The sequence below is a fragment of the Dromiciops gliroides genome, chromosome 6, assembly GCF_019393635.1.
Source record: "Dromiciops gliroides isolate mDroGli1 chromosome 6, mDroGli1.pri, whole genome shotgun sequence".
NCBI lineage: Eukaryota > Metazoa > Chordata > Mammalia > Microbiotheria > Microbiotheriidae > Dromiciops > Dromiciops gliroides.
In genome coordinates, this window is record NC_057866.1 from 259,080,170 (window position 1) to 259,093,364 (window position 13,195).

Below are 13,195 nucleotides of genomic sequence, written 5' to 3' on the forward strand. Positions count from 1 at the left end.
TGTGTCAATAGTTTTTAAATATTGCTATAGCCTCTCTGTTAGAATTTTTGCATCGATATTAACTGAAGCAGCAAAAATCATAGAGGAACCTCACTCAGATGCCACTGAATCCTTCACCCCTAGATGCCACAAGAAAGAGAGACTGCCTCATTCAAGCAGATTTGAAGACACAGGTAGTTCTATATAATGCTTCCCAACCATATGGGAGGTCAAAGTGGCTGTCTCTACCGTAGGTACTCTACATATACACCAAACTCCTGTTCCACTTACATATGCATTTATTGTCTTCTCTACTACGCTGTAAGTCTCTGCATGCCTGGAACACAGTAGGGACTTAATGAATTCTTGTTGAAGTGAAAATGAAGGCATCCCTGCCCTAACTGACCTCCTATTCTACTAGAAAGGACACATGTACACAGATAAATATAAAGCAGAAAGTAAAGGGGTAAAAGGAGAGATTAGCAGCTTCTAGAAAAATATGATGAGGGAAAAACTATTCATAACTGGGGGAGTCAGGGAAGGGTTCATTAAGGAGAGGCACTTGATCCGAGCTTTGAAGAAAGATAAGAAATCTGAAAGTCAAGGTTGAGTCAGCGGTACATTTGAGGGAAGGGGGGAAGGTGGGGGTGGTTGCTTGTGCACAGAGGCAAAAATAGAATATCAAGTTCAGGGAACAGCTAGTGACAGTTTGTCTAGGACACAGAGTGCATGGTAGGTAATCATGTGCAGTAAACCTGGAAAGGTAGACTGGTGCTCTCAGGCTATCATCCTTGCTGGGACTTGACTTACCTTTCTTCCCAGTGGTAATCTTATTATTAAGCAAACCAACTCTACAATGCTTTCTACTCCAAAATCTCTTGTCCACTTGTACTATTTCCGTTTATTCCAGGACAAACCCCAACCCTAGATTAATCCACTTGATGAATTCATGCAACCAATCTGACTGGATCCACTATAAATTTACATTATCTATTTTTTTTTTTTTGGTGAGGCAATTGAGGTTAAGTGACTTGCCCAGGGTCACACAGCTAATAAGTGTTAAGTGTCTGAGGTCAGATTTGAACTCAGGTCCTCTTGAATTCAGGGCCAGTGCTCTATCCACTGTGCCACCTAGCTGCCCTACATTATCTAGTTTTAACTGGATTCTCCCCTATTAAAAAACCCAATAATTTTACTTCTCCTTAATTGATTATCTAACCCACTCTCCAGGAAGGCTACTCCAAACAACCTGGTCTCCTCAAAAATCCCACACCCCACTCCCATTTAGAACTGTTCCTTATGCTTTACTAAGAAAACAGAGGACATGTGTCATCTACTCTACTCTTCACTATATCTCAAACTCTGCAACATCTTTCTTGGAATTCTCCCTCCTCATCTCTGCCTCCTGGCTTCTTCTGCAAAAAGCCTTTCCTGGCTCTCCTTTACCTTTGATTTCCCACTGAAATTATTTCCAATTTATCTGTTATATATCATTTGCACAGAGCTGTTTGCATGTTGTCTCCTCTGTTAAACCGTGAGTTCCTTAGAAGCAGGGACTGGGTTTTGTTTGGTTGGTTGGGGGGAGGTATTTTGACATTCTTTGTATCCTCAGCACTAAGCAGATTGCCTGGCACATAGTAGGTGATAAATGCTTATTGCTTTGATATAATCCAATATGCTCTTGTCTTTTACTCGTATTGCTGATGACAGTGTGGCCCTTTCCCCTCACCAAGGCCAAGAGGAAAAAGGAGGATAGTCATATAGCAAGAAGGGACAAGGGATGGGCAATCTTTTGCGCTATAGGGGTATCTAGTTAATATTAATCATTAAAAGACCTGTGGGACCACATAGACAAGTGCTATACAGCACAAGAAATCAGGAACTGCTTAAAATCTGCATGTCATGGGGGCAGCTAGGGGGCACAGTGGATAAAGCACTGACCCTGGATTCAGGAGGACCTGAGTTCAAATTCAGACTCAGACACTTGACACTTAAGCTGCGTGACCCTAGGCAAGTCACTTAACCCTCACTGTCCAGCAAAAACAACAACAACAACAAAACTGCTTGTCATGTTAATTCAGTCATGTCATTCAAGCCAAATCAGTCTATTTGCTATATTCAAAATGCCATCTCCTGCTTCTGTGACTTTTGGGGGGACGTAAGCTCTTCCCCAAAATGCTTTCCTTCCTCACCTGTCCCTTAAAATAATGCTGCCCAAAATTAAATTGTGTCCATGTATGTATATATATGAGCATGCATACACACACATTTACTTCTCTAAGTAGTCTTAGAATTTAAGCTACATGAGGGAAGGGACTGTTTTGTTTCTGTCTTTATATTCTTTTTTATTTTTTGGTTGGGCAATGAGAGTTAAGTGACTTGCCCAGGGTCACACAGCTAGAAAGTGTCGAGTGTCTGAGGGCGGATTTGAAGTCAGGTCCTCCTGAATCCAGGGCCAGTGCTTTATCCACTGGGCCACCTACCTGCCCCCCCATATTCTTTTTAAAAAAAATTTTTATTTAAAGTTTTGAATTCCAAATTCCATCCCTCCATTCCTCCCTTCCTTCCCCCACTCCCTGAGACAGAAAGCAATCGGATATAGGTAATATATGTGCAATTACATAAAACATTTCCATATTAGCCATTTTTGTGAAAGAAGATTTGAATAAAAGAAAAAGTGAAAAATAGCATGCTTCAGTCTGTGTTCAATCAATATCAGTTCTTTCTCTGGAGGTGGACAGTATCATTAGTCTTTTGGGATTGTTTTGGATCACTGTATTGAGAATAGCTAAGTCATTCACAATTCTTCATCAAACAATATTGCTGTGACTTCATGTACAACATGGTCTTGGTTCTGTTCATTTCACTATACATCAGTTCATACAAGTCTTTCCAGGTTTTTCTGAAATCATCCTGTTTGCCATTTCTTATAGCATAATAATACTCCCGTTACAATCACATACCACAGCCTGTTTACCCATTCCCCAATTGCTAGGCACATCCCTTTGATCTCCAATTCTTGGCCACCACAAAAAGAGCTGCTATAAATATTTTTGTACAAATTGTCTTTATATTCTTAGTACCTGTCATATAATAATAATCATTTTTGCTATAGCACTGAAACATTCATGAGATTATGGATCCACTGAAGGAATAAAGTAGTAAGGACTTTAATTTGAGAATTAATCCACTATCCCTGCCTCAAGTCTCTCATTCTACCACTCTATTCCATTCAACACACTGCTACCAAAGTAACTTTTCTTATGCACAGATCTGATCACATGATTCCCTTACTCAACTCCAGTGGCTTCCTATTGTTTCTTGGGCCAAAAAAAAAATTTCCTGATTCCCACAACCACTAATGTGCTCTCTTCCAAACTGCCTTAATTATTTTGTTTATATTTGTACTTAACTAACTTTATGTTTCTGTTATACATTATATACATATACATTATATGTACTTCTTGTCTCCCCCATTAGAATGTAAACTCTTTGGAAGTAGGGAGCATTTCGTTCTTTGAATTTGTATTCCCAATAGCTTGCATTGTATATGGCATATAGTTGGCACTTAATAAAGGGTTGATTGACTGCTCTTTTGTGTGCTTGGGGGTGAGGAACAGATAAAGTGAAGAAGACAGTTTGAGATAAGAATAACAATTCTAATCCTTAATGTATTTCTGCATATAGTAGTTTGTAGATTCAGAGAAAGTGAAAGAAAATTTCTTTTGGGGGTAAAATGAGAGTGTTCATGAATAAGAAGTATCTAATAAAAATAATACCTGCTGTTCTGTAACCTGAGACCTTTCCCAGCCACAGACCACTGTATGGTCCATTTTACTGAGTTGACTGTAATACTGACTAATCAGAATTAAGGAGGGAAAAGAACCTTAGCAAATAAATACCGAATCACAGTAGCTTGTTCACTGAGAAATTCCTCAATCTGTCAGAGACATATCAAGAATACTGTATCTCATCCAATCTTATTAACCATGAAACGAAGTATTTTCCTTCTCCTCTGCAACACCCTGCTAGCTTTGGCTAAGGCTCAAGGTAAGTAACACAGAGATGTATTCATTTTTTTAAGTCACAGATGGTATTGAGTGCCAAACTATTAGTATTGCTGTGTATGCAGACAAGAAACGTCTTCCAGTTACCTTGTCCCAGTGTCAAGGTGAAATGAATTGCCAAAGTACAACAGCAAGACATCCCAAATGCTTTCAGTAATAAGATGCAATTTAGTCAGCCCAAATCCTTGGCCAGATTCAAATCATGACGACATACGTGGAACTTTGTACCTTTTAAACTCAGAGCTTTTGTGAAGGGTCAAAAATGTGATTCTGCAATTTCTAATCAGAGTTAGAAATCAAACAGGCAATATTTTTAGGAGGGTCATGGCGAACACCAGGACTTAGAGACATGGTCAGAAAAACAGGGTATTTTAGGCAAGTCAGGCTGAGGTTTTGTCATTGGGCAGAAGTCAGGTCCAGAAAAGTAGAGTGATGACAAAGACTCGGGTAAAGGGCAAGGAAATAGATAGGATTAACACAAGCAAGGGACCCAAAAAAGAGTGAGCACAAGCTCAAATAAGGATCCAGACAGGGCCAAGGTACAAAGCAGGGGTTACTAGTTCAACTGACTAAAGGCCAGGGTCTGAATAAGCTGTACTAGCAGGGAAATGAGTGGTCAAATTAGAATTGGAAGAGAATGAGACCCCTTTTACCTTGTCATTCCTACTCATTCTTAAATGTTCACAGCCTAGCAGGCAGATCTGGCTCCCTTTCCGAGGCTGAATCATCAACTAAGGGAAAGGAATTTGAAGACCATTAAGGTCCCTTCTAGCTTACAGAATTAGATCCATAGCCCAATGAAGCAGAGCCCTTTGCTTTTAATGCTGCTTCCTCTAGAAGGCAGCTTCTTCAAAAGTTTATTTTTTTCTCCCAGCAGATCTTGCATATTTTGGGGGTAGGAACTGGGGTTCTGGCATGGTGGTGGGGAAGAGGACTTGATACCAGATCCACTGTTGCACAATGCCGGAACCCTTTAAGCTGCATATTGAATTAACCTGCCCTTCCCTGTCTCTTTTCCACAGCACCCATACTCCCAGTAGCCACTGGCTGTCGCTGCCCACAAGTTAGTAAGAGTATCCCCAGCCTAAAATCGTTTGAGAAACTTGATGTGATTCTTCCCAGTACTACATGTTCACGCCCTGAGATCATGTAAGTAAAAATAAGTGACATTCACATTGATACTGGATATAAATTCTAGCTGTCATTATTGTTATGTAGCACATTAAGGTCTGCAAAGCACATTACTTATTTTATCACATGTGATCATTCCTCCTAACAGACTTGTGAGCTAAGTACGACAGAGGCATATTATCACCTCGGTTTTCTAAGACACAGAGAGGCTAGAGTGACTGTCACAGTTGTAAATATAATCTGAACCTGGATCTTCCTGACTCCAGGTCTACCTCTTGTTACACCATATCATCTTGCGCCTAGAAAGCATACCTAATAGTAAATAGGAATTTATTCCCCAGGGATGCAGATTGAATCAAATGTTTCACCAAATGATCAAAAAGAAAATTAATGAAGGTCCATTTGTGATGATTTTGAGGAAAAGGGAAAGCAATATGGCTCAAACTTTTGACAATGGCTACAGTGTAAATAAACCTATCCTAACAAAGCCACCACAATACGTAAACAAAAAAAGGGTTTTTTTTTTAATTTCTCAATATCTTCTTATTAAAATTTGCTTTTTCTCTGAAATCAATGTCCATTTTACCATACGATTTTTTTTTCTGGCTGAAAGGCATAAGGTACAATGACGATTTTCAGGAAGAAAGAGGCCTTAGCAAAGTGAAATGTGAACTATTCAGATAGGGCACAAATAAACCTGCTACAGAAGTTATTCAGAGGGGTTGGGGAAGCACAAAGATTCCTCTCCATATCTACAGGAAGGATGCTACCCAGTGTTTTTCCAAGTCCTTCTCACTGTTTAGTTTTTATGAAGAGAGAAATCTAACAGCTCTGAAAGGAAAGGTCACACTGAGAAAGGCTTAAGAAGATGAGGATTCTTTTTTTTTTTTTGGTGAGGCAATTGGGGTTAAGTGACTTGCCCAGGGTCACACAGCTAGTAAGTGTTAAGTGTCTGAGGCCGGATTTGAACTCAGGTACTCCCAAACCCAGGGCCGGTGCTCTATCCACTGCGCCACCTAGCTGCCCCGAGGATTCTTTTAATGAAAATCTTGCCTGCCTTTAGTGTGCTTTATGAATGAAGTCAATATTGTTGTCTTATTTTACAAATGAAGATGCTGCAGCCCAGGCAAGTTTACGGACTCATTTCAGATCACTCAATGAAGCAGGGGGCAGAGGCTGACCTGAGATTTCTCAGAATAGTGCCCACAAAGCCTGGTGTGTAATGAGTCCCATTATTGACTGCTCCATTATCATTGATACAATTTTTTAAATCCTTCACTGTGGTTTATTCACTATAGAGGCACAATGAAGGATACTAAGGAACAAGTATGTCTGAATCCAGATACCCCAACCATGAAGATTGTACTGAAAGCAATTAGAAGGACAAGGTAAGTTTGCTCTGACTTATAGGGGAACCCTCTCCAGGAGACCCAAACAGCCTGCAGCCTGCCCTGGGTCTCGGGCTACCCTGGGTTAGTTTTTCTTCCAGCATGACCTCAGGGGTCACTTGATATGGGCTTTCTCATTCTAACACAACAGAGAGGCTCGCCACCTCAGCACAACTGGCAAACAGAGTGGAGTGTGGCCAGTCCTCACGATCAACACACACTTTCAGCAAAACCGCTAACTCATCCTCAAACAGATTCAGAATGAAGTGATTCCTGTTCATTCCCATTTCTGTGAATTCAGATAAGCCACTGAAAAGCAGAAACTTAATACCTTTCTGAAGCAAAGCCCAGCCTTTAGAAAATGGCTGGCTAACTTTCAGAACTCATTTGCAAACTGGGACAATCCAAGTAACCCACTGTGTTTACTTGGCAACAAGAAAACTTTAATCCTGACCTTTCCCTCCAATCTGGAGCAAATGACAATATAACAAAGCAAAACCTAGATAAGGGGCAAAGTTTCCCATCTCATCTTTTTACTTTCTCCTCTGTTTTTAATAGGTCTTAAACAGCTCCTGTCCACAACTGAAGAAGACACATACTCCTCATGTGGCTGGCAAGGGTTAACTAGAATGAAGCCCTCCCATATATACAGAGAAGAGTCAAGCACCAACTGTCTCTAGTACTTAATCACCAATCACAAATAATCAACTGGCTACTTTTAAAAAAAAATCTGTTTAGCAACAGAAACTCTAGTCCTGTAATTCCTGATCTTGTGGTGTTTTTAAGTGAGTGATATTTAAGTCATTTTGTTTGTTTTTGTTTTTGTTTTTTGGTGGGGGGGACAGGGCAATGAGGGTTAAATGACTTGACCAGGATCACACAGCTAGTAAGTGTCAAACGTCTGAGGTTGGATTTGAACTCAATTCCTCCTGAATCCAGGGCCGGTGCTTTATCCACTGTGCCACCTAGCTGCCCCCTAAGTCATTCTGATTAGAGGTTTATCTAACGACATTCTTTCCAAGATCTGAATGGTTCTGTCTACAATTAAAGATTGTCATTAGCAGATGATACTATTAGAAAATACAGGCCTGACAATAAAAAGTTTCATCAGGTATTTACTACTAGACCCATTTAGAGAATAGTTATCTTACTGAGTACACTGAAGGACCATGCTATCAAACATGCAACCATATGGTTGCAAAAATTTTTAATGACAAAATGCTAGGATTCAAAAAATCTGAGAGGCTGTGACCTACCAGGTTAGAGGTTCTCAACCCAGTATATGTGCTCCCAGTGGGGTACAAGATACTCACCAAGGGATACTGAGTAATATTTTGAGTAAATCCTGGGGTGCTCAACCTGGGGTATATGGACCCGAGTGGGTATGAGTTATCTGTCATGGGACTCTAAGTAAATAAGCTCTATTACCCTACTGAAACATTCCAAAAGTGGTAAGGTCAGAGAAAAACAATTCATGGGTTGGAGAGAGAGAAACTTGAGAAAAGGGTGGGAAAGGAAAGAGTGTTGTGGTACATCTGAAAAATCTGAGACAGTCGAAGCACTAATTCCTACTGACCAAACCCAAATGAGTGAGATCTGACTTTTCATATTGAATTAGGGAAAAAACATTAGTGATAACCCAGTGAAAAACAAGATGACTAGTCTAAGAAATAACCAGAAATTCCAAATTAATTTCCAATCAATGGAGCTACAAAACTTTTGGTGTGCTCTTGGAGAACTATATCCCCATTCTTACAACATGCTCCCAAAGTTTAAATTCCATTCTCTGTGAATTAGGATTCTCAGTCCTATTCTCAATCAAATCCAAAGTAAGAAAAACTTACAGTGGAACATGATATGCAGAAATCTCTTTCAAAAATGTATACTGGGGGCAGCTAGGTGGCGCAGTGCATAGAGCACCGGCCTTGGATTCAAGAGGACCTGAGTTCAAATCCAGCCTCAGACACTTAACACACACTTACTAGCTGTGTGACCCTGGGCAAGTCACTTAACCCCAATTGCCTCACAAAAAAAAAAATTTATATTGAGAATGAAACTATTGGTCAACAAGAAATAGAACCAACAATCACATTTAATTTCCTTGCTTTTGTACTGATAAACATTTAACAACTTTATGATACTAAATAAAGCATTATAAACCAAATAAATTTTTCTTTATGAAAAATAATCTATTTTATTTCTTATGCAACATGCATAGTAAACTCCAGAATTTATTTACATTTATATTGAATAGAGAATATGGGAAGGTTTACTTAAAACCAAGGGGTACAAAGACTGAAAAGGCTGCACTTTGTCAATCATTTTCTAAATGACTTACATGTCACCTAGAGACAAGAAGACCTTAGTCTCAGAGAAATCAGTCCTCTCATGCCCCCCAAGCTTTTATATTTCTAACCATACAAAACATAATATATCTGTATGCTCAGAAACAGTAGCTTTAAAACAAAAAAGGGATTTTAAAGTATGTGTATTTCAATTTTCCCAGTTAAATGGTTTTAAAAGTAAACATTTTTTTCTTTTAAAGTGTCAGAAATTTCACATCTGTAGTTTAAGCCCTTTCCCTGCACTGAACCATAAACTATGTGATACCACATTCTTTTTGATTAGCCTAAATCCCTCTCACCTAACCTGTCTCTGGTCTTATTAAAGTTTTTAGTAAAACAGTGAATTCACATCTGTACTCTGCTCTCAACTCTACCTCTTAAAATTGTTTTAAAACTCTCCTCAAGCAACACCTTCTACATGAAGACTTCTGACCTCCCCAAGCTGTTCTGATGATGATGGTGGTGGTCGTGGCAGCTAACCTTTCTATAGTATCTACTATGTACCAGGCACTGTGCTAAGCCCTTTACCATTATGGTCATTGAATCCTCACAACCACCCTGGGAAGTGAGTGCTATTATAATCTCCATTTTACATATAAGGAAACTGAGGTAAACAGAGGTTAAGTGAATTGCCCAGGGTCACACAGCTAGTGCTAAGGCTGGGTTTGAATTTAGTCAAGCCTTCTTTTTTTTTTTTTTTAGTGAGGCAATTGGGGTTAAGTGACTTGCCCAGGGTCACACAGCTAGTAAGTGTAAAGTGTCTGAGGCTGGATTTGAACTCAGGTCCTCCTGACTACAGACCTGGCACTCTATCCACTACTACTACTCCACTGCTCAACTTCCTCCTCAGATCAGTAACTTACAGACTTAGAGAATTTCCTGGGGCATGGAGAAATTGACTTACCCACAGTTGCACACATCTGTGTGTGTGTGTGTGTGTGTGTGACAGAGACAGAGACAGAGATTGAGAGAGAGAGCAAGAGAGAGAGACACAGAGAAACAGAGACAGAGAGACAGACAGTACTTGAATCTAACACTTCCTGACTCCAATACCAGCCATCTGTCCATTACCCCACATTTAATGACTATACATGTTGAATGAATGAAAAAAAAAAGCATTTAAATGACTTGCTCTGGGTCACACAGCTAGTAAGTGTTAAGTGTTTGAGGCCAGATTTGAACTCAGGTCTTCCTGAATCCAGGGCTGGTGCTTTATCCACTGTGCCACCTAGTTGCCCCCCCCACAAAAAAGCATTTATTAAAGCTAAGCTCTTACTGTGTACTAAGCACTAGGGATACAAATAGAAAGTACAAGTCCCTGTTCTCAAGGAGTTCACATTCTAATTGGGGAGTTGTAACATATGGACATGTTATCTTTTCAAATGCTTGATCTTCCAAAGGGAACAAATTTGGATGTGTACGTATCATTGTTACTGTTTGGCCATAGCTGACCTTTGTGATCCTCTCTCTCCCAGAATTAGCCAACAGTCCAAGGAGCTCAAATGGTTTCCAAACCCAAGGTAGACATTGTAAACTAAGAGACCATTTGCAAGGTCAGCAAACTTGTTCCTGTCCCTGAGACATCTGGGCTGCCTGCAGACAAGGATCTGAAAGTTATTCCTACTATTACAATGAGCTGTGAAGAAGAGTCAGACATGAGAAATATGGAAACATGAAAGTGAAAGGAAAGGAATGAAAATAAATATTTCATGTAGGATCTTCAGTGATTTTCAGGAAATAAGGTTCTTTCTTGTCATCATCCTCTGTCCTATTTACAGGAGGAGCTGATATAAAAGGGGAAGTCCATTTTGAGAAACTCAAATAGGCTAACAAGTTTCATTTTGACGGGCAAAAGCCCCTCTGCAAATCACAAAAGAACAAAACAATAAAAAAGGGAAAGTTCTCTTCTTCCTTATGTAACAGGAAAAAATTACACTGGTTGCATAATGTTCTTTCCAACCCACGACATACAATTAAAGTTAGAGATGCCTTCCTTCTTCCTCATCCTCTCTTCTCTCTCCAAGAGAGGGGAAATTCCTGTTTTGGACTGCAGAAGGAAAATGGAATGAAGAACAACTGAAAAAAATTCTAACAGCAAGTGAATTCAAGTAATCCAAGGGGCCTACAAATGACATTATATCTGTTACCCAGAAATAAAGAGTTTTCTAGTTATGTGGGCCCTCAAGAGAGACATTGCAGTAGCTCAAAAAGTGTATGCCACTTAAAAATAACAACAATAATAGCAAGCATTTATAGAGCACCTACAATATGCCAGGTACTGGGTCAAGCACTTTACAAATATTATCACATCTGATCCTCAAAACAAGCCTGGGAGCCAGGTGTTATTATCATCATCATCCTCATTTTACAGAGGAGGAAACTGAGGCAAAGATTAAGTGACTTGCCCAAGGCCACACAGCTTGTAAGTATCTGAGGCTGGATTTGAACTCGGGCCTTCCTGACTCCAGGCCCAGCTCTATCCATTATACAACCAGCTGCCTCTAAGTTGGAGCTCTTACAAAGCGAGGTTTGAGTCCTACCTAACTTCATTAGCCTCCATATCCCACTGTCAAATGGAGTAAAATACTGCCTAGCTCAGTGCTGCTATCAAAACCAGATACCATAATGTAAAGCACTTTATGACACTTGAAGTCCATTATATAAACATGTCAGCTATTATTCCCCACCGTCTAATCCAACAACCTCATCAGACAGAGGAGCACAGCAAGACTCTCAGAAATGAAATGATCCTACCCAAAGTTACACAGCTTGTTAGAGGCAGTTAGGGCTAAAGTCAGTCAGGAGACTCCCAGGCCTGTGTGCCCTTTCAATTATACCAGCTCAGCTCCACAGACTGTGAGAACAGACCAGGTGAACCCTATGGTATTACATTACGTAGAGTAGTTCTATCTATTAAGTGCACCCTAGCTCTGAGTCATCCTTGACAGCCAGAAAAGGGGTGTCTGGGTGAGTGGGCAAAAAACACGCCCACATATCGGAGGTTCTCTTAGGACAGCACGAGGCTGAACCTCTGCCGTGGCACCCGGGCCTCCCCAAAACCGCCGTGATTCTTGGGGTTGACGGGCCTTGGCGTCCTATCCCAGGAGATGGGCGGGGCCAAACAAAGGGACAGCCCCCTCAGCGAGGACACGATCCGCTAGGGCTGAGGCCCGGGCAGGCCTCCCCCAGTGGGGTGTCCCTCCCTCCAGCCGCACTGACTTTGGGGTTTTTTGTTGTTGTTGTTTGTTTGTTTGGTTTTTTTAGAGAGGCAATTGGGGTTAAGTGACTTGCCCAGGGTCACACAGCTAGTAAGTGTTAAGTGTCTGAGGCCGTATTTGAACTCAGGTCCTCCTGACTCCAGGGCTGGTGCTCTATCCACTGCGCCACCTAGCTGGCCCCGCACTGACTTTTAACAAGCTGGTATAAAACTTAATTGGTTTCTATCTTTTTTCCCCGGTGAGACACATTCCTTCAGTGCGTTCTCAAACCAGAACTAGTATCTTCCGCTGGATCTGGGGTCCACTTAGACCCCTTCAGCACTGATTCAGCAACAGGCCCAATAAAAGAGGTCTGGCCTGCCCGGCGGGGGCGAGAAAAGGGCGCCCCCCACTGGGTGCCGGAAGGCCCCGTCTCCTGGGTGGGGAGAGCCCTTCCGGAAGGGGTGGAGGGGGATGGGTGAGGCCGGGAGGGGCCTTTGTTTGCCCCAAAGCCTATCGTACCTTCATCGACCCCTCTCCCCCGTCCTTGCTCAGCGGTGGCTCTGGAAGGGTGGCCTCGCCTCGCCTCTCAGCACCTTGGCAACCAAACAACCTCAAGCTTCTGGAAGCTTCTCGAGCCACTTTGGAGCATGCTCTGTGAGCCTTGGCGCCAGAAATCCTTCTGGGCATGCTCAGTCTGTCTCCAATCTGCCCCCTGGGGCCCTTCTGGGCATGCTCAGTCTGTCTCCAATTTGCCTCTTGGGGCTCTTCAGGGCGTATTCGGTTGGTCTCACTCCAACCGATGCCCCCTTCCTGGACAGTGGACTTTGCCCTGACTGACCCTGACACTTGCGGCCTCTTGGGTGTGCTCAGTCAACATCTGCCTGACTGACAACTCCCTCAAAGGGACTTGCTTAGAATAGTAATAATAGTAGCATTTATATAGCTCTGTGAGGGTTGCAAAGCATTTTCCAGGTGTTACCTCCTTTGATGCTCACAACCTGGAAGGTGCTGACTTTCATTTATCCCCACTTTACAGAGGAGGAAACTGAGGCTGGCAGAGGAGAGGTGACTTGCCCAGGGTCACA

General features: G+C 41.6%; 1 protein-coding gene across 1 annotated transcript; it reads left to right on the forward strand.

Moving 5' to 3' along the window:
- Positions 1 to 3,918: 3,918 nt before the first annotated feature.
- Positions 3,919 to 7,443, forward strand: LOC122732558 (C-X-C motif chemokine 9-like). Its single transcript, XM_043972786.1, has 4 exons — positions 3,919 to 4,029; positions 5,069 to 5,195; positions 6,476 to 6,565; positions 7,124 to 7,443. The coding sequence occupies exons 1-4, from the start codon at positions 3,969 to 3,971 to the stop codon at positions 7,128 to 7,130; spliced, it is 285 nt and encodes a 94-aa protein (XP_043828721.1). The 5' UTR covers positions 3,919 to 3,968; the 3' UTR covers positions 7,131 to 7,443.
- The last annotated feature ends 5,752 nt before the right edge of the window (positions 7,444 to 13,195 follow it).